Source organism: Urocitellus parryii, chromosome 13 (genome assembly GCF_045843805.1).
Source record: "Urocitellus parryii isolate mUroPar1 chromosome 13, mUroPar1.hap1, whole genome shotgun sequence".
Classification (NCBI taxonomy): domain Eukaryota; kingdom Metazoa; phylum Chordata; class Mammalia; order Rodentia; family Sciuridae; genus Urocitellus; species Urocitellus parryii.
In genome coordinates, this window is record NC_135543.1 from 12,542,658 (window position 1) to 12,565,694 (window position 23,037).

General features: G+C 37.4%; 1 protein-coding gene across 2 annotated transcripts; it reads right to left on the reverse strand.

The window, feature by feature from the left end:
* Positions 1-1,357: 1,357 nt before the first annotated feature.
* On the reverse strand, positions 1,358-22,460 carry Serpinb7 (serpin family B member 7). 2 transcript variants are annotated; one of them, XM_026407487.2, is made up of 7 exons: positions 22,293-22,460; positions 15,560-15,604; positions 14,892-15,008; positions 9,061-9,178; positions 6,699-6,841; positions 4,159-4,305; positions 1,358-1,756 (listed from the first exon to the last, which is right to left on the reverse strand). In XM_026407487.2, exons 1-7 carry the CDS (start codon positions 22,458-22,460, stop codon positions 1,358-1,360), a joined length of 1,137 nt encoding a protein of 378 aa, XP_026263272.1. The 2 variants fall into 2 exon arrangements, with proteins under 2 accessions (XP_026263272.1, XP_026263273.1); XM_026407488.2 differs by lacking the exon at positions 15,560-15,604.
* Positions 22,461-23,037: the final 577 nt, after the last annotated feature.

Below are 23,037 nucleotides of genomic sequence, written 5' to 3' on the forward strand. Positions count from 1 at the left end.
GCCATATTCATGGATTCCACAACATCTGTTGAAAATCAAGTATCTGCCAGGCCTGGCACTGAGCACCACAGTGCTGTGCAGCAGGCTACTCTGATTTATTAGTTTCTAATCAGGTGACAGTATTATGCAGTAAAAACACAATGCAATCAGCTGGCCTTATCTATCAGCTGTTAAATAAGTTCAGCCTGGTCTACTGGGTTCAACTCATTATTAATCTATTTGTGAAGTCACTTTATCTATTTACATAGGGCATATCTTTGATGTCACAGTCACGATTATACTAGAAACCAATTGGATATTCAAGGGCAAGCAGCTTTGCCACCAAATAAGATGATGTCATTCTTCCTGATGACAAACAGGAAGGGGTGATCGATCAGCTCTAAACACATACGGCTTATAGTCATATTTATGAATCATTTTCTCATGAATTTAAATACTAGTACTTAGGATTAGCTCATCAGTCTGTAGAATTGTGAAAGTGACTTTATGTGTCATAAATTAGTGAAATTGACCAAATCAGACTTATTTTACAAAAAAAAAAAAAAAACATTTTTTTTTCCTTTCATAGAATTTTTGTTTGGGCTAGGAAAAAAAAAAGAAAGTTCTGATAGTGTCACAACTTGTTAGAGGAAAACAATCACACTATACAGATGTGGTATTTTCTTTATTGTGATAAATAAAGGGAAAACGTGTGAACTTTACAACATATGAACCAACAGGAGAAGGTGCTTAATATCTGAAAAACTATGTACATACATATTAAGTCTATTAAGGAAAGCCCAAAGGTGACAACTTAAAATCATTAATGAAATATTTTTGTTGGTCCCCAATCCTAATTCCATAGTTTTTTAGCATATAGACTAGACACCGAGTGAAAATCAAATGCATTAAAGTCAGCTTTCATGTCTTCTAAGGTCAGCCAGGAAGTTTGCCTTCACACTGATTTCTAGGAAACACCAGGCTTATTTCCCAGATCATTCAGAACCAAGCTAGAAAATATGCAGTGTCCAGAGTTTCAAAAAGGATTCCTAGTGCTGCTTCTACCTTCTCACTGCCTGTAAGCAAGCTCCATCATCCGCAGATAGGCTATAGAGGAAAATGGCAGAAACGAGTGTGGGTGGAAAGCCAATGAAATTAGAAACCAGGGACCAGATGGAAGTAGAAAGGCTAAGCTCAGGGATCAAGACAACCAACCAGGCATCTGAGAGGGGTTGGGTCACCAAAATTATCTGCTGGCCAATGTTAGGAAGAAATAAAGCTAAAGGAACACCACACGATTCCAACTCAGCAAATCTATTTACATAGGGCATTATCTTTGATGTCACAGGCACGATTATACTAGAAACCAATAGGATATTCAAGGGCAAGCAATTTTGCCACCAAATAAGATGATGTCATTCTTCCTGATGACAAACAGGAAGGGGTGATCAGCTCTAAACACCGTCGAGTCAGGGAGCTGCTTTTCCACAATGTTATTTCCTGTGGCAGCAGTTGCCTCCGAGCCCTCCTCGGTGACCTCTATGTAGGACTTGTGCATTAGCTTTGATATATAGAGGCGACCTCCTGAAGCTATTCCAGAGAGATCAGCTCTGGACTCATCAAAGATATCCTTCAGCCCCAGGGAGCTCAAATGCCCTTTCATTTCATAGTTCTTCTCTATCTTGAACTTTGGAAGAAACACCTCCACATACTGAGAGGTCATTTTTCTTGGATTGGTCCACTTCATTAGATTCCGAAAGGACAGTTTGTTCTCAACCTGTAGGAATATTGTAAATGTCATTTAGAATCTTATGGTTCAGAAAATATGATGCAATAGCTGCCAAGACAAACGGTTTTCCATTATTATCCCCTCTTGAATTTGTGAATTTAGGTATACGAATGGGAACTGGAGGAGCCTGGAAAGGGAATGTGATTTAAATGACAGTTCAAGTACTTTTTAAAAAACAAACCGCATGCTTAATTTCTCCACTATGATGAGGCCTGACTTGCAAGCACTTCCAGTCCTCTCTGTTCTCTGCCCACACAGGAACAGATATAGCCAAAGTGAAATATGGCTGGATGAAGGATCCAATTGAAACAAGAGCTCAGCAGTCATTTAAACCAGTGTTTTCTAATCATTTACCTTTCAAGAAAGACAGAAAATAATAATGTCTGCACAACTTACAGGAGTAAATCAATGAAAACCAAGGTGGCTTGAATAAAAAGATCCAGAGCCGCAGCCCTGGGAGCTTGGTGACCAATATCCACACCCCCAGGGAGGTCTGGAATCCATAACTCTCTTGGCCAACACATGAGAAGATGGAATCTCAAGGGACATAGGGAGGTGTGCCCGGGTGCACAGTGTACAACCTCAGTTACACAACCAGGAGCCCACCCTTCCCTCCAATGCCATTGCTGCCCCAAACGACAACTCACAAATTGAATTTGCCGGCTCTTGGATACTGAGAATTGATCATAGATTCTTCCAGATTTAGAATGGGGAGATTTTTCATGAACATTGATTAGAAATCTCATATATGGGCATTCTTTTCAAATTTAGATTCACTGAAATCTTTACATACCTTTTCATAGACATTAAGCTTCACTTGTATTTTTATTAAGAACATTGAATTCATATAATCAAGTTTAGTACATTTGAAATTTCTGTGTATAAATTTTCCAGTTTGTGGCTAATCTATAATGATTTTTTATTCTAAACTGAATTTTTTTTCTCAGCTTACTAAGTGCCCACTTCCCTATCATTATCTGATTATGCAGAAATATAAGTATTTGAGCTTTTGTAGTGTGAGAATTTTTATGAATCTAATTCATATGTTATTAGGTAAATTATTATAGGAAAAATCTCAGACAATAAGTACAAGAACAAATTTTCTCTTCTGCCAATTTTTGTTTTATATGGGCTACTTTCTGCACTAATGCCAATATTTTAAGGTAAAACAATTATGTGTGGTAAAATATAATTGTTATGAAGATTATCAAGTGAATTGTTCAATTAATCTGAGTACCACTATTTTATATTATCATGTTTTAGATTTTAATCTTTATTTTTCTCTGTGGTTCCTCACTAAAAAGGATATTAAGATAAAAAAAAAACTAAAGAAAGTCATTACAATAATTCAGGGGTCTTCTATGTAGAAACTGAATTTCCCAAAGCTATAAAGTTTTGTTTTTGAATCATAGGAAAAAGATGGACTGGAGAATGGACGCATGGGTTTTTTACACTGTTCCTACTTTCCAATTATTCTACAATGAACTTTCCTTGTTTTCCAGATCAAAACATAGCCAATATTTTAAATTGCATTTGTAACTTTTTACTGTAGTTGACATATGCACACAAACACACACACACACACACACACACATATATTTGCACATATGCAGCTGTCAGACAAATTAAATTCCATGAGCCTCTTTTCCCTTTCTCACAGTTGCTGTTAGAATCAAATGAAATAGTAGAAATGAAATGCAGAGCACATGGCCTGCAACGTAGGAGGTACTCAATTAATGGTGTCAATTATTTATTTTTATTGAGAGAGCAGGGAAGGGAGAGGTGACCAACCAAGGCCTCTGGGATGGCAGGTCACAAACAGAAAGAGCCAAGTTCAGGCAGAGGATAAATGGAAGAAGGGCTGGAAGAAAAGCAGGATCTGAGATAGAGTGACGTGACAGCACCTAGTTTGCTCAGCCACCACACTGTGCTGGTCTGTTTCTCCTGTGACATCCCTAATCACCGCTTGGCACCAGAGACACAGCAGCACAGTCTGATGCTATACATTTTCATTCCCAAAGGCTCGTGATGCCAGTATTTCCTGCCAACTGAAGGTGGTTGGCCAAACAAAAATTTCATAACATTAAAGACTCTTCATAACCAAGAGTTAAAAAGACCTAAGCTCATGTGTTTTGAACTCCATGGCTAGATCTGAGAGCGTCCAAAGTTTATAGCTATTCAACCACTGTTGTGATAAACTGAGATATTTCAGTCTCATCATCTGTAATGGTGTTTGGCACATTCGTAGGTACTCCTTAAATATTTGTCAAATAAATAGGTAAGTATCTAACATCCTAACCTAAAGTCTTAAAATTGATGGATAAAAACACAACCAAGAGTTTCCTAAAGGTCTTAATATTCCCCAGGAGTGGAAGTGACAAGTCACTTACTTGAGATAGGTCGTTCTCGGGCAGCAGAATGTACATGCTTATGCCACCATGATACCGGAGCTGGAGAACCTGCATGGATGGATCCTGAATAGTCGACAAGTTGAACTTCCGCTCTTGATGCATCATGGCAACTGGCTTCCCAGGACACTGCAAGTCAAGTCACAAAAAGTAATTCATAATCCCACTTACTTTACTTATTGGTTGAGTGCATATGAAAAATATTATACTTGTTTTTCAAAGCTGTAGACTTTTTCTCACATGCTGCTTTTATTGGGGCACATCCTAGTTGTAAAAGCACAGGCTTTGAGTTTACCCTCTGGCCCCAACTGTGTGACTTGGGTAAGCTACTTCTTACCTGTATCTCCATTTCCACACCTACATGATGGAGATGGCAAGAAGTCTTGCTGCACTGGATTATGAGGACTGTGTCAGCTAATGTATTAGCAGCTAGAACTTGGCCTTGCACTTACTGTTACAACTGAAAAGTCTAACAGGCAATGGATAATTACTAAATAGCAATACAGTGAAAATGAATGCTATGGATGTTCTCTCTTATCAGAATAAACTACGGACTAGTATTATCAAAATTACACAGTTTAAAGATGAAGTCTTAGAAAATTAAAAATTCCTGCAAAAGATTTGATAGTATCCCTTAAGTTCACTTGAAGAAGCACAATAGCTATTGTCTCAAAGATGCTGTTTATAGATTTAGGAACACCAGAGAGATGTAATGGACTATCTTTTTGCTAATGATATTATAATCTGCAAACTTGTCAACATTTCTTACAATACCTCCTTTCAGGACAAATGGTTTTACATGGGGAGGTAATTTCTCTGTCCTTGAACCAAAGATCCTTCTCCCTTGGGAAATTTGCCCCTTTTGACTTACAGTCTGATCCTTAGAAAGGACACATATAAGCAGTGAAGTCAGGTCAAAATAATTGAGCTTGGTATAAGTGGGACAAGGATTTCATACCATAACATTATATTCTCTATACTGGGGCAGGGAAAGAATTACACATGCTAAAGGGGTGATTTCACCAATTTTTAATTTGGTGCAACCAACATTAATGCCATTAATTAAGTATTCCATATATATATATATATATATATATATATATATATATATATATACTTTAAAAAACAAAACTCTATTAGAAGCAAAAAAAAAAAAAATCCAGGAGACAGGAATGTTTCGTGCTTTGCCTTCACTGTTGGAAAGGAGGAAACAAATGCAATTTACTATAGAACTATACCATCAACTGGGGAAAAGGCTGAGGAAAGAGTGGGAAACTCAGTCACTGAAGTTCTAATACTCCCTAGTGTGCTTCATATTACTATTATCCAGGTAATATCTTTAGAAGACAGAGCTGTATTTTGTTAGGATTTATTATATTTATTATTTTGTCATATGCAATTTTCAAAATATATCTGTGCCAAACTCTTTCTTCTCATAGAGACACACACACCATGAATTTGCTCCACTAGGTTCTTACTTAGGACCCCAGGTCGGGGACACACAGCAGGCCTGGCCTGCAGTCCAGGCAGCCAACGTAGGGTGCAGTCTAGTCCCAGTTCTGCTCTGCACTGGTGTCTCTCCTGACTCTCCCTGGAGTTACCATACCTGCACACAGCGCCTGCTTAGGTCACCTTTTACTTCCCTCCTCCTGACTCATTCACTTTAATTGCTATCATTATGTTTTTAATTGCTATCAGCTCCCAGCAATTCCGGGTCCATAACTTCCAATGGAAGAAGGTGCAGACAGACTATACCAAAGAGAAATACCAAAATACCACTTGGAGAATAAAACTAAATTTAAGAGTTAAATCTGAGTTTCTCTGCTTCAACATAAAAGGCTGAGTGATTGAAAAGAATCTTGAAAGTCAACTAAACAAATCACTTTGTTTTGCCTAGGAAGAGGTGGTCCACCACAGTCCACTTGCCTAGGCCAACACAGCTTCAGGAAAGCTAGGCAGGGACCCCAACATGGGTGATTCTAAGGCTTCTGATGTTTCCGCTATACTATTACATACTAAATGCTGAACCAAGAGTCTATGTTTAAGCTTTGTAATAAGATGTGTTATGTTAAAAAAAATAACTATTTAAAGAAATAGGTATATTTGGAAAGGCGTAAGTTTACTAAATATAACTTTATCCTTTATAAAAAGAAATATATCCTTTCTTTGACTCAGGAAAATTATTGATGATAAATGAGTATTGGAGCCCACACTTTAAAAACACATAAAATAACATATAATTTTGTTGTGTTTCCTTTTCCATAGTCTTCCAATTAGAATATCTTAAAATAAATTCATACTTTAATACTTGTTTCAATATGGAATATGTCTAAAGATATATCAGTTTACAAAGATCCCTTCAGTGTGTTTTGTAACCTATTCTAGCATTTGCTTTATAAAGCATTGCTTGGTAATGCAGAAGAAATGGAAAGCAGACCATTTGCCTGTGTAAATACCACAATTTCCTGCAAAGAAATAATAATGGGGGAAAGCCTCCCGTGTAATGCAGAAGATGTACAAACCTTGGGAGAGTTGAACCGGCAATTTAAGGTCTCATTCTTGGTGAAGGCCGACTCCCACTGGCCCTTGAAGTACACGGCATTTATCAGCACCATGACCGCAGAGGAGCTGATGCTGCCATCGCTAAACACCTTCTTTATTTTGCCTTTTAAAAAATAAATTGAGGGAAAAAATTAATTCTTAATGTAAATGTAAAAACTGCTTTCAAAGATCATTAATGGGCATGAAGTTTTTCTCTAACCAAGTAATAATTACACTGATAACCATGATTATTAGTAATAACCTATAGGTAATTAATGGGTCTAGCACTTTCTAAATGCTTCAAGTGCAATATTGGTTGAATCTTTCTAAAATTTCTATGAGGCAGGCATTATTATTATTTGCTTTCTGTTAGAAAACTGGGACACTGAGAGATTAAGGAACTAATATAAAGTCACACCACAAGAAAGCAATGGCAATAGGATTTCCTACCTGGGATGACAATTCCCAGAGCCCCTGTTCATAGGCACCAAACGGCCTTTACTGCACTGATAGGGCTACTTTACTGCACCTGGGCTACTGCGGCACTCCAAGTATAAATAACTTCATTCAGCTGAAAGGGCTGATTCTTTCCTCATTCCTCATTAATAAAATTTTTGCTAGATGCCATCCACTATTCTGGGTACTTGAATTGAAACCATGAAAGTCATAGCCCATCCCACCCTCCAGCCCGTAGTTTAAACACAGGGGATTTAACAACCAGACCAAGCAGTTGGGACATTCCAGTCGCACACAGGTGGGATCCGTGAGCTACAGGGGTGCAGGTTAGGATTCATCACCATGGAAAGGGCTGTCTGCTTGAGCTGAAGGCACTTTAAGGGGACAAGGGGAGCTTCCATAAAGCAAGACTGCTTATTCAAAGATATGGGATCCTGAAGGGGAAGTGTATTTGGAGAAACCCTAATTCATTCCTATGTGACAGGGAGAAGGAGAAGCTGGAAAGGTTGAAGGAAGGTCTGGTAAGAATTCTGGATTGTCCTGAAGGTGGATGGGGGCATTCAGATTTCACTGAAAGACAAGGAAAGGCAGGTCACGATGGATGAGATCTACTTCCCAAACAGATGGCTCTGGTGTTGTGAAGAGAGAGGGGCAGTAAGACACGGGTGGGTTGTTTAGAGTATTGGCACGGGTATGAAGTTTCTTTCCCAAATAAGTGTTGAGGACATATGCTTATACAAATGATAATCACATACAGATTTGTATGAGAAAGTCAGAGAAATAAATAACTGAGACAAAGGGGAAAGGATACTATCAATGTGATACCTTTAAATATTTAATACTACATAGAATTCCATTCAGTTGTTGGAAAATAACAATTACATAGTTCCTCTAGATTTATAAGTGCTATATTTGAAACTTGTGCTAGCTAAGGACCAAAGTAATTCACTACTGATATAATGATGAATGAACAAACAAAAAGAAAATTGAGACATTGTATTCTTATTCCCAGGATTAACTATATGCTGCTAAACTTTGCTTTAAGAGTGTTAAATTATATGTCTCATATTTCTGAAGCAAAGAGACTCAATAAATACAGTTTTAATGCTCAGAGTACAAATCAATTCTTAAGTAAAGAAATAACTACTATCTTTGAAATCGGTTGATTAACAAATGATGCTAAATTTCCTTGTTTGTTTTGCAATAAACCAAAACATTAAATAGAATTTAATTTTTAGTTGTGAAAAAGATTTACCAATAAAGAGTTGTACTTTTTCTGGAAGATAACTCCTTTGCCAAATATGTTATTTTGATAAATAAAGCAAATTTTAAAAGGAAAGATAAACTGTACATCCTTTAGAGAAAGCAATGACATGAAGATATATTTCTGTGACAGTAGAACATTATCACTTTAATAAAATCCAGACCAAGAAGGAGCAGTCAGGTATGAAAATTAACCCAACCCTAACAAGGGGTGCACTATTTGAATGAAATGCTATGTTGTGGTCATGGAAAAGTGCTGTAAACAAATCTTAGTTCTTGTTCTCTAACTAGTGAAAGATTGAGATTGATTCCATAGATTACATCAAGTTATTGTTGGTTTATAAAAAGATCATAATAATATGTTTGTCTCAAGTTTATTTCCCAGTCAAAAGAGATATTACACTAACCAAGATTTCTGAAAAGTAGTAAGCATTCAAAATATTAAGTTTACTCAAAACCGTATTGCAGAAAAATATTAAGGAAGTTTTAAAGAACAGTAACCATGACTTTGTATTGACAGGAGCCATTCCTTATATGCCAGAAACTCCTACCTTTAACGTTGACAGTCCTCAATGTTCACATATAACTGACATATCTTGTAGAAAATTAAGACATTGCACTCACCATGTGTCTCATTTTCAATCCATTTATTAATCTTGTTTCTGGTATCTTCCACATCATTTGTAAAGTCCACCCGTTCTACTTTGGCATCGTATAATTTTTTAGCACATGCAATGTAGTTCTATAAATAAGAACACAGAGCTTGCAGTTACAAATCACCACTAAGTACATGAGAAATGTATCTTTGAACCTGTATCATGATTTCTACTGCTTTATTCACAACCCCACCCACACCTCAAACATGAGTAAATGTAGCTGGATACATAACAAGATGGCTGGAGAGGGTCTGGTAAACGTGAAGTTGAATTTGTATAGCAGACTTGCTCTTTGGACTTCATTTTATCTCAAAAGATTGCAGAGGCAAATGGAGAATATGCCTGAGGCCCACCCCCTTGGTTTACCCACTGCTGCCTCATCAAAAACCCCCAACAGCTGCCTAACTCCCCCCATCCAGGCTAATTATTGCACATAAGAGAAAACCAAGCCCTTGGACTCAGCCCTCCAGACCTGTGCCTGACTTGCCTCATTGCTAGTCACATTCCCCTTCATCCTCTGCCCTCTCACCACCCTCAGCTCCTTACAGTCCCTCAAAAGGGCATCTGTGTGCCCTCTGTCCCTTGAGGCCTTTGAACAACATTCCTTCTTCCTGGAATGTCCCACATTTCTCTTGGTTTTCTTGCTCATTTTCCCAATGTCACTGCCTCTCTTTGACAAATGTCTTTCCAAGATCCCTTCTATGTCTCATAATAGTCACTTTACCTTCTTTTTCTTTTCTTTTTTAATTGGGAAAGATATTAATTGGGGGATATTGTGATAACACTTGCATTCAATGTGTAATGATCAAATCAGAGTAATGAGCACTTCCATCTCTTCAGACATTGATCACAGCTATTATAATACATCTTACTTGCATTTGAGCCCTTAATATGAAATAAGGACCCTATATACCTTGCTTATTATCATACTCCTACCACCCAGCATGTTGTCTTGCATGAAATACATGCTCAGAATTACTTGTTTTAATAAAAGCATGATTACCTAATTTATCAGTACAATTTTCCCCAAAATGTGTGTGTGTGTGTATATATATATATATATATATATATATATATATATATATATAATGAGTGTATATATTTAACATATATATATATACACACACATTTTGGGAAAATTTTTTCATAATTGGAAGAGAAAAGATTTAATGCAAATTATAGGTATTGCCAGTGGGTATACTGACAAATTACATAGGATTTTCAATTCTAATAAGGACTATCTGGTTATTCATGATCTACCTGCAGGATGAGATTAGCTCTATGATGCAAACTTTGTGTACAATATCCATGGATAGGGCTCTTTCCAGCTACTGATTAATTCATCCATCCATTCACCCATCCATCCACTCAGATACTGATTACAAAGAGCAGTTTTAAAGAGCCAGTCTACTGCCTAGATAAGTTGATAAGTGCAAGATATCAGCAAGGAATGAGGTTGCTCAAGAAGAAGGGCTGGGAATTACATAGAGGCTATTCTTTACCACTCCCAGAAAACCCTGGAAAAGCTACAGGCCACTATATGCATTTATACCTTTTATAGGTCCTTAACCTTCTTCAAAGACTATTGCTTATGTCCTTAAAAGTAGACATAAGTAGACATAAACTTAAATGACACAAAGAGTAGAATTCATGGTAATTTACAAGAGCTCAATTCCACCTCAAGAATTTGGTGTTTTAAAGCATCTATAATGAGTGACTTCACAACTAACTCAAGCATTACCTGGTCCTATCTGAGGTCATAATGCGCTGGTCAATTCTTCTCTCACACCTCAATGGCCCTCTCCCCTATTCTCTACTTCAGTTGTTCCAATAAACTAGTCATTTTCTTCAGATATGTAACCCCTCTGCATCTCTAACTATCAGCTAACAATGTTATATTCTACTTCTCTGTGGTCAAGGTCATTTTAGATTACTATCTCTATCGCTGAGAAAGAAATATCCCTCTCTTTCAAGGAAAAACCGGGGCCATTAATATTATCTGTGATTGTTAATTGTATGTGTCAATTTGACCGGGCCATGGGGTGCTCACACAATTGACCGAACATTATTGTGAATGTATCTGTGAAGATGCTTCCAGATAAGATTAACATCTGTATCAGCAGACTGAGTAAAGCAGAATTTCTCCATGTAATGGGTATTGGTGGGCCTTTGTTTTGTTTCGATGTCTTTTGGAAGAATTTCAGAAAGATTAGTATTAGTTCTATAAAAGTTTGGTAGAATTCAGCATTGAAACCATCAGGTCCTGGACTTTTCTTTGATGGAATACACCTAATTTATAATTCAATCCCTTTACTCATTATTGCTCTGCTCAGATTTTCTATTTCTTCATAATTTAGTCATCCTAGGTTATATGTTTCCAGGAATTTATCCATTTCTTTTAGATCATTCATTTGTTGGCACCTAATTGTTCATATCAGTCTCTTAAGATCATTTATATTTCTGTGGCATCAATTACAACATCTTCTTTTTCATTTCTCAGTGTCTCTTTTTCCTTAATAATCTAGTAGAGGTTTGTCAGTTTAGTTTATTTCTATCAAAAAGCCAACTCTTAGTTTCATTGATCTTTTTGGTTGTTTTCTAGGATCTATTTCATTTGTATCTATTCTAGGGTTTATTATTTCCTTCCTTCAGCTAATTTGTGGCTTAGTTTGCTCTTTCTCTAATTCATTGAGATATAGTATGAGGGTTTTGGGGTTTTTTTTAGCCTTTTCTTCCTATCTGATTTAGGCATTTATTGTTATAACCTTCCTCCCATGACCACCTTTCTGCATCTCATAAAATTTGGTGTGTTGTGTGTCCAGTTTACTTTATCTCAAGCTATTAAAAATTTATCTTTCTAAACTCTTTATAGACCTAACCATTGGTGGTTCAGAGGGAAAATGTTTTTGTTTTTGCTTTTCTCTAAGACCTGAAATTTTTCTGTTACTTTGAAAGTATTTTCAATAAGTGTTTTTTTTTTTTTAAAGTAGAAAGAAGCACTACAAAGGTTAGGAAAACAAGAGGAGTCAGAGGTAACCTGATACCCAATGGGTCACTCACTAAAAGAGAACACGGAGAGACAGAAGGTACGGGATCAGGAGATCTGGTGTGTTTAGGAACCTGCAGATGCCAACTTGAGGACTTACATGGGGCAGGGATACAGTTGAGCCTGGCATTAAGGAATAAGTGACGGCTTGTCACATGACTGTGGAGCGATGTAAAAACACAGAGGACAGCCTCCAGAAACTCTATACTGTATTCATAGATCATCTCTCCCTGTGTAGAAAGGTGGATTGAAAGTGGAAGATGACCAAGTCAAACCCCTAAAGTACATTTAAGTTTTAAGGATGATTAGAGAAAAGATGATAAGCAGAAGAGATTGAGATGAAGTGACTAGAGGAGAAAGTAGAAAAGCTGGGAGAAATTAATGTTATAGAAATCATGAGAGGAGAAAGTTCCAGGGTCATCAACAGGGTTGCCAAGAGTCTAGCTGGGATGGGAGACCGTGGCACAGTAGTGACAACCGCATACTTTGAGGTTTTCCCAGGAATACTTGCTGAGGAAATTTGTGGCATTGATATGAATTTGGAGGTTTGCTGGAGAAGGAGGGAGTCGGGAAGAGAGTGGTTAAGGAATGGATCCATGAGAAATTTGGTATAATGGTGAATATGTTCAGAAAAATTGGAGGGGTCAAGAGATTGAGTAACAATCAAAACAGCTGAAGAACAGGTAGAGTGGAAGTGAAAGAACAAGAAGCCTGGGATGCTATGGATACAGAGGAGATCACCTATGAAAACAGTAAGGAGAGAGGATCAGGGAACAGAAGCCAGCAAGTAGGGCCGACTAGCCACTTGCGTGGTTTTCCCAATCCACGGCCACACTGAAGTTAGCCAGACAGTGGCAGCAGTTGAGGGAACATGGAATGGCATTTATAGAAGGGTGGCCCAAGTCATATTCAGAACAGATTGGGAACAAAAGGGAGAAGATATCAGATATGACAGTTGAGTCTTCTATGAGTGGAAAAGGCATTATGGATCAAAATCTAAATAGATTGGCAATTATTGAAGTTTTTGCTGATTTAAAAAATGATTAAAATGTTGTGATTCATTACATTTAAAATAAAAAGTACTTTCTAGAATAACTAATGGCATTGCTTCCCTTTACCACCTCCCTGCCCAGTATTGTGGGTTGAACCCTGTGGTGCTTTACCACTGAGCTACATCCCCAGACCTTTTTAATTTTTCATTTTGAAACAGGGTCTCATTAAGTTGCTGAGATTGGTCTCAAATTTGTGATTCTCCTGCCTCAATCTTCTGAGTAGATGGCACTATAGGCATGCACCACCTCCCCCACTTGCATTGCTTTTTACATACCATGTGTACAGAAAAAAGCATGGAAATCTGCTATAAATAGTAGCATGATAGCCAGGCATGGTGGCAGGTGACTATAATTCTAGCAGCTCAGGAGGCTGAAGCAGGGGGATTGTGAGTTCAAAGCCAGCCTCAGCAATTTAGCAAGGTGCTAAGCAACTCATTGAGACCTTGTCTCTAAATAAAGTACAAAAAAGCATTGGGGATGTGGTTCAAAGTGGTTGAACTTCCCTGTGTTCAATCCCCAGTACCCCCCCAAAATAGTAGCATGATAGACAGATCAACACCCAGTTTAAAGGAGTTAGTAGTCACTCATGGGGACAGCGGTGGATATAAGAAAAGAGAAATCAGATGTTGAACATACAAAGAGACCCAGTAAAAAATTGTGCAGAAATCTTTTTATGAAGAGTCAGAAAGTGACCTGATGCTTCATAATTGGCCAGAGACCAAAGATTTGGGAGTTTTATTGGGAGGGGCAAAGAATTTGAGTGGGTGACAAACAGAGAAAAAAATAATGATTGGGTGGAACAGAGAGAGCTGGCAAAGATGAAGGCAGAGATTAGCCCAGCCATGTCTGAGGCAGAGTTTTATAGATAGTTGTCTGAGGAGTGGAGAATTAAGAGGGAGAGAAAATATGTACAGAAAAACTATAGGCAGTTCATCTGCTTAACTGTCCAAACCAAGTAAGCAGTTTTTGGTAGTCATAGCAACCAGAGCATGGATTGGGCATAGCAACCAGGAGAGAGTCTTCTGTGCCTAACAGGCCTGTGGGTAAGCAGGATGCTACGATGAATGCATCCATTACCAACATTATGCAGAAGTACAAAAAATTAGTCTGTGACCCCCTTTTCCAACTCTGTGTTAGATTTGAGCTTCTCTTCTACCAATGGCTGGTCTTATCTGGTCATATCTCCCAAGAGGGACTCGTTTATAAACAGTCTCACAGTAATATAAGAAAATTCTGGAAGGAGAGGTGAAAAGCACGGCTGAGAAAAAAGGAGAAGAGCTCACACCAAGGATGCCAAAGATGTCTCACTAGACCCAAAGCGCAAAGGAACACTGATGGACACTTCCTATGGGCCCTGGACTCCCCTAAATGTGCTGAATGCCCTCTAAATACAGCTCAAAGTCTCTGCCAACCCAGAAGTTCTCTTCTACTTGGAGCCCATCATTCCAGAGACTCAGAATATATGGATTCCTAGCATGAAAAGTTGAACTCTGGACACAGTGATGATATTTTGAAGATATTTGGCAATGTGATTAGCCATAAGGAAAAAAAATCACTTTTGTATGGCTAAGTAAAAAGGCATAAGCCTTTCTTCACACACACACACACACACACACACACACACACGCACGCACACACAATTGAACAATATTCCAGATCCAGAGTGGAATTAATCTTCTCAAATAAGCAGTTTTCACCTACCTTATGAATGTCAAATATTTTTTCTGCAAAAATACCATTGGCAATGCTGAGTTCATAATCCTTGTGGGATGAATTTATATCAGAAAGAACTCTTTTCAATTGATACTGGAGTCCTGGCTGCTATTAAAAGATGTGTTAAAAAAAGTTGTTTAAAAATTTATTCTTGAACTTTAGGTATATGCATAATCGTAAGTACCTGTGAAATAAAACATGTACATTATACTATAAAAGAACTCAAAATGATGCTATAAAAGCAGCAAGTGATGCCATATACATATCCAATGTTTCACCCTTCCTCATAATAATGTCTGTTATCAAATTTGAAAATTTACTGAAATGGACTTAGAATAAAACTGTTCATACGAAGCAGTTTGTTTAACATGTGTACCAAATAGTTGATTTTACCAACATGTTAACTGTGATAACGTAGGAGAAAGGCATATAATTTAGATTCATTTGAACTTAACAAAATCTGGGCAAAACACAAGTAAAATAGTTGTAAATTAATAATTAACAAGTAAATTGTCAAAATTTTATTTGAAATATCTGGGGATCTGGAACAGGCTTCATTGTTTTAAAAAAAGAGAGAACATATTAAAATATATTCATTAAACAATAATTCTCAATTTAGTCTCATTCTCTTTTTTAAAAGATCATATTGTCTTTACCTGGTTGTTGGAAGAGTTTCCAAGTCCTGTGTTAAAGTAAAGGGTCTACAAACAGAACAGAAGGAGAATGGTTGTCAGAATCAGAGATTACCAGGGAAATGGCTGACAAGAGGCCTTATAGATAAAAGTATTTCTTTCCCAATACATTTGTCTAATTGCTATTCCAAGTTCACCAGTATGCTAGAGTGATGCTCCCCATGACCCCAAATGAACACCAGTGAACTGAGAAGGAGAGAAGCATGTTATAGTTTTATTTTTTATTTCATTTTTCTCTTTCTCCACATGCTGACTTCTCTCAGCTTCACCAGGATTTTGGAATTCATGTTAATACACAAAAACACTACAGTGACTGGCTTCCATAAAAACATGCTCATGGGTGGTGCATTCACACTGGGTGCTAACGCTATGTTGCCTACTGGGCCTAACATCACACAGAACAGAAAGCATATTAGAACATTTGAACCTGAACCCAACAGTTTACCATATAGTCAACGAATTCTGCCAAAGTCCTTACGAAATAACTCAAGATACCTGCGAACTGTTTTATGATCTGTTGAATGACTCAGCCTCTTTTTAAAATGACCTTACAGTTATCCTTTTAGCATTTAAGCCAATACAAATTAGGTCATCCACTCATGAGTTCATTTAACATTTATTTTTTTTACCTACTAGATTCCCACACAACTTATTTTTAAGTAATTCTTGAAACATATAACCCATTAGCATTTCCTACTGATTATTATCCCTAAATTTCTTGAAATTTCATTTTATAAAATAAACTTAAGCTTTGCTTTTATTGGCCAAGTCCTAAAACACTGTGTCCTTCCCATTTGAAAACTTGAAGGACTTTCTCCCTTCCCTTTTTTCCTGCCCCCAATCTTACAGAAGTCTCAATATGTGTAACTTCCCGTAATTTTCAAGTTACTAGTAATACAAAACTGATCATTGTGTGAATACATGCCTTACTTTATCCAATAGATTTCAGCACAGAAACTCAGGTTTTTGCTAATAAATTTAGTTAAGGTAGTCACTTGTATTGACTAAATTTTAAAGCTACATTTTATGTATCAGGTATGATTTTGATTATGAAAAGAACATTTCAGTCTGATAGAGGGTTTTCTCATCTATTCTCTGTGCAGAGAACAGTCAAAGCTGTTTTCAATAAAACCCACCATCACTGCTGTCACCTCCCCCAGCAGCCCTGCCCTCTGGGCCATTGTGGAAGCTTGACTCAAGGTCACACTATGGTGGCTTCAGACAAAGGAATTGAACTTTTCAGACTCTATCAAGGTTATGCTTACAGAGGTTTATCAAATGTAAAATGTTATAAATCTGCAGTTTTATATTAAATGAGTTTATTGTTTTTAAAAAATATGTTATATTCATGATAAAATAGAACTAGAAAGCTTAATTTTTTTCAATTTAAAAACTTCCTTACTTACACTAGTAAGTATAAACATCACTGCTGCATTAAGGTATAGTTTTGACAAGCATTAATTATTTTTTATAATATATTTATTCTAATATGGTATATATGACAGCAGAATGCATTTTGACTCATTGTACACAATTGCAGCACAACCTTTAATTTCTCTGGTTGTACATGATGTACCATCACACCATATGTGCAGACATACATGTACCTAGGTAATGATGTTCATCTCATTCCACCATGTTTCCTGCTCCCACAGCATTAATTCTTTGCAAGTGGATTTTGTTTCAATTGTGAGTGATTAACATATCACATATTCATCTGTGAAAGACTCAAAATTTTGAACTAGAACCTTAAGTGTCCATGTGCCAGAGGCCCTTGGACAGTTCTGGGCTGGCAGTACACAGCAACACCAGTACTTTATGAAGGAAAAAGTTTCCTTCATAAATCTGTAGGTTTGGTAAACTGTCATTGTGAGACTGCAGAACTGAAAACCACAAGTCAACACAGTCCACAAGAAAACGTGTATGTGTATGTGTGTTATGATGAAGAAAATATGTAAGATATCATTTTAATCTTAAACTTTCACTGTATTATGATAATCTTACTTCTTTCCAACATTTCTACTAGATAAAAGAATAATTCACCCTCACTGCCTATACAGAAAGGAAGAACACAATTGGCTGCTCTCACTGTCAATCATCAAGTTTAAGAGGCTGGCCAGTCACTTCAAAGGAGAGCAGCAGAGGCCACAGCACATCCACTGAGCTTTTCAGTAAACAAAAATTCCCTGGATTCCCTTTTAATGGAAGAGCAGAGAGGTATCCAGGTACACTCAAAAGATTTATGAACTTTTTTGATGGATGCTGAATATATGAATTTTTGGAGATCTTGGGGTTCCAAAATGTTCATTCTCTGCCTCAGAGAAAAGAAAATCACATCATAATTTGAAGTCCAGCAAAAATAAGAGCTTTCCTGCCTCTTTTGGCAAAAGCAAAACAAAACAAAACAAAACAAAAGCTTTCTAAAACATACTGGTGGCCACATGAAACAATGAATTTAAATTTTAGTGTACTGTTGAGTAAAGGCAAGGATTTCCCTCTTATAATAGCTTATATGTTGAAAATGGTTTACTGATTTGATAGTTCCTCATTCCTCCCCACCCCAGGAAATTTTACTCATAAGTTAGGATTAGTGACCCAAAATTCTCAAAGAACAATGAATTTTATCCTTCAAATAGAAAAGGGTTTCCCTTAGGAAATGTCCTAAAACATCATTGTTAGCCTGCCTTGTGGCCATCATGGTATTAGCTCCTGGAGCTGAACATCTGTGATGTTTCCACATTACTAAGAGGAAAAAGTAGGGCTAGGATTTTGGCTCAATGGTAGAGTGTTCGCCTCACATGTTTGAGACCCTGGGTTTGATCCTCAGCACCACATAAGGATAAATAAGTGAAATAAAGTTATTTTAAAAAAGAGATAAAAAGTAGAAAAATATCATCTGAAGAATATAATTAAGGAGAGGATCAAAAAAAAAACTTGGTACACTCAAAATGGCAGTCTTTTATAAAGAATGTCAAAAGAAGTAAATGATCTACCAGCCTTTTATAAATTTACGTAAAGAGTTAATACCCACAACAATAATTGGAATAATATTTCAAGTCATCTTTGAAAAGAAAAGGGTATGCAATATTGACAAGATCCTGACATATCAACACACAAGATGATGTTAGAAAGGACTGCGTTTGAAACCCAGGAAGGACTTCCTAGCCACAGTGACCCAGGTAATTTTTTCCAGATTCCAGAAAAAGTCAGAGCGGGGTTTGGAGGAGCAATCAGTAGCCTCATCCCCAGCCCAGAAAGATTCTCGGCTGGTCTTCCCAGTCCTTTGCTTTAGGGAATAAATGCTGTTGATCTTTAACAAAATCAACTCAGACACATCCACAAATACTAGAGAGGCAGAGACCAACCTGTGGGAGCAGGCAGCAGAGGCCACGAACATGGGCCTTCCACCTGTCTGCCTCCCCTCCCAGCAGGTGCAGCAGGACCATGTCCCAGCACAGGGTCTTCACCATCATGAACTTCTAACAGGACGGTTTAAATCTCAACTATTGCCCCCTTGGAGGTGCCAAACAGCTCATTCAGAGACCACAGAGGGGACAGAACTGACAGATGGGTAACAGTAAAGTGGGTCAGACTTCTAGCCTGTATTTCATCACTGAACAAGAAAAGACCTGGTGAACAACAGCAACAATAATAGCGACAGGTTGGTGAGGAGATGAATATGTTAACTGGCTTGATTTAATCTTTCCACAGGTATGCATCAACCAAAACAACAATTTTTATTTGTCAATTAAAATTAATTCACTTTATAAATAAAAAAATAAAAAGTTAACTTTTTTTAAAAAAAAGATAGTAGTGAAATAAAATAAGGAGTGGAGACTTTGTTGGTGGTGGTTGTGTTGATGGGTTAGTTGGCTGGTATGTATGGCAGGAAGTAAAAGTACATAGCCTGACTGACGTGGTAAAACAGATTATTCATCAAGAAAACATAAACTGGAATAGTCAATTCAGTGGCTGCAAAATTAGAAGTGCTTAATTATTTTTGTTTGTACATTCTGAGGAGCAAGTTAATGATTACTTCATGATTCAACCTGGGCAATATTGAAAAGAATAAAATAAAAAAATGGAAAATTTCATCAATTGGGAGGCAGGAATAGGATTAATTATATAGATATAAAAGTCAAAAATAGTCATTGAATATCTAGGAAATATAAGATATAAAGCTCAATCAGGACTTGAGAGATAAAATTTAAGATCCTGCCATTACTTGAAATTAGGCAATTTTAGATTTTCCTTTTTCAATGTGGCTCATATTATAACCCATTTTTTCTAATAGTGGCTACTATGCCCAAGTGTGATTTCCTTTTGGGCTTTGTTTGAGTTTTCCCTGGGTCCTCCAGGCTATGAGATCTGAAATGCAAAGGGTCACTCTACTAGGAAGTGATAAAATGTACTGTACCTGGGGTAACAAGGCATGGAATTATTGAGGCAGAATGAACATGTGCCACCCCCAGGCATGGACGGACCAAACCCAGGGGCAGCCATGGACTCATTCCACTTCTGTCCCTCCAACCAACTGTAGGAAAGGTCTAAATAACTGCTAGGCAAAGGTGGATATGTCCTGCTGCACCAGTTTATAATTGCTGGAATCTTGGTCATGTTTCTGTAAAAAAACAAAAGGTGTGGGTTTTCTTAATGTGGTCATATATGCTTTGTTTGACCACATCTCTAGTTTGAGAGGGTAGATTTGGGGTAGGGAGGACCATTCTGATGCTGGAGTAAATAAATTTTGTACGCGACCAACTAAACCAGCCAGTCTCTCTGGGAAGGTTTTCAACTAAAAGACATCAGACACCTAATAAACAATATCACCTTATTGACCAGGAGGAAAGTGGAACCACTCAGAAAGAGGTATGAAAACTTAAAAAGGCTATGATTGTCCACCTTAGTCTTAATAGGCTACAGAGAATCTGAACCTACCTTAATTTCTACTTCATCTTAATCTAGAATGATAATATGAGAAGGCAAACTTGATACACAAATTAATCACTTAAAATTCAGAAGTAAGAGGGCTGGGGATATAGCTCACTTGGTAGAGTGCTTAGCTCTAATGCACAAGGCCCTGGGTTCAATCCCCAGAGCCACAAAGAAAGAAAGAAATTCAGAAGTAAAGTCTCTGCAGACATCACAATGGCAGTCTGGAGTTCTCGTATCCCCTGGGGTCCCTTATCCCCTAGTTCTGCTGTTGTAGAGCATGAAGAACACCAGTCTCCTTTCCCATTTTGCCTTGGCCAGATACATGGATTTTCAATGCCTTAAAAAATATGGTCATCATCTTTTCCCAATGGATAGAAATATTAGGGGTAGAATATGTTTAAGGACTCTGGGTTCTTAAACAACCCTTCCTTTGTTTTATACTCCATGTCATCATGACTGTGACTCCAACAGAGTTGGCAACCTATCATTAGGACAAGAAGGTTCAAACAAGGACCTTACTCCTCCATGGAATTGTTTACTTTTTGCTAAACCAAGGGAGGAAATAAAAACATGAATCTGTATAACTTGGACTGTGTCATTATAATTGTTTCATTCTTGTGGCTTTGTGACATCTGTAGAAAATAAATATTTTTGCTCCCAAAATGTAAGCTCTCTATTCACCTCACAGATTGTTTCTTATGCCAAATGTTTTCTTTGATATAAGGAGGTTGATTCATAGTGGGATAGGGAGATGGAGCATGGGAGGAATAGACAAACTCTATAAAGGGCAGGGGGTTGGAGGGGAAGGGAGGGGGCATTGGATAATTAATGATGGTTGAATGTGATGATCATTGTTATCCAAAGTACATGTATGAAGACAGGAATTGGTGTGAAAATACTATGTATACAACCAGAGATATGAAAAATTGTGCTCTCTATATATGTAATAAGAATTTTATGATGCATTCCACTATTATATATAAATAAAAAAAGAAGAAGAAAATAAATGAAGTTTGCCTATCAGTACGCCCAAAATGAAAAGGAAATGTTGCAACTGGAAGTCATTGCTGTCAATCATCACAGTTGAAAAAGGAAAGGGAGAGAAAGTCTCTCCAATTTGCATCTACCAACCTTGAACATGAGTAGTTCCTTTGTACCTTTCTCTCTTAAAATGAGGGGACAGGAATGGGAGGGTCCAGTTTCATGATCTTTGAAACAGTTCAGGGAGAAACATGAGAACACAGTGGGAACTATATTTGGTTTTCACTTAATAATGTCTTGATTAAACTACAAATGCTTTGTAAATTCATATAAATATAATTATAAAGCATAATTTGATGCTAATTTATGTCATAATTTATGTCTACTCTTCAGAATTTTAAGCCTTTACTCATTACCTTCTAAAAAGAACCCAGTAATATGTGAAGGGAGAATGAAAAGAATCAGAGGTGTGGTTCTAGGAGTATTCTTGCTGTCTCCTGGCTCAAAAACAAAGTTGGGGCCTGAAGGGGGCAGGGGTATAGCTCCAGAGCAAAGTTCTTTCTTGGTATTCACAAGGCCCTGGGTTCACTCCACAGCACCTAAAAAAATGAATGCTACAACCTGCAGAGGGATCCTGGAGATGTGTGAGGACGTGACACCCTGTACATTCCCAATGCCGTCCACTGATATGGGCATCACTGTGAAATATTTCATCAGAGTGAAATATTTTCTCAAGGCAAACAATTTGTCCCTGTGATTAATTACAAAAGCTGAGACTGACCTTATCAATTTGCCGTGCACAGTCTCCTTGAGCACCCAAACGGACCAGGCTCAGGGCGGTGAAGATGCTCAGAAAGGACAAGAACACATTTTCATTTCCCTGACTGTTGTCCATCTCTTTGAAGAGGTCAAAGCCAAATTCTGCATTTGCTGCAGCAAGGGAGGCCATTGTGAAATGGAGTGCAGCCTAGGAGACAACAGAATTTCAGTTAGTTCAGAGATCATTTTCTACGAGCATTGAGATTTTTGTAAACATTTGTTGTTTAAATTCAAAGCTTCATCTCTTCGGACTTAAATGCAATAATCTAAAAGCTTATAACAGAGAGCAAAATTTCCTTTGGCTCAACATTCTTGTTGTCAATACTCTACCACTCTATCCTCAGGCAAAAATATTATGATACACTAATTTTTCTCACATTGATATTCTTCAGTGCAGCATTTCTACCTGTGCTCTCCTATTGTCTTATACAGGTAATATTCTTGATTCTCCTTGAGGGGACATTTCTACCCTCAAGTAGCCTTGAGCTACCTGAGCATTTCTATCCTTTTAAGTAGCCTCTGGTTTCAAGTCCCAAGCAGATGCATTCAGGGAATCACAATTTCTCACATCACCCAATTTCTACTGAAATAGAGCAAAAGTTCTGTTTGAAGTAAACATTACATTATTCCATAGTCTAGCCAAGGTGCTATAGCCTTTGCTTTCTAAAACACCTGTAACTTAATAGTGTTAAAATTTGGAGGTTAAT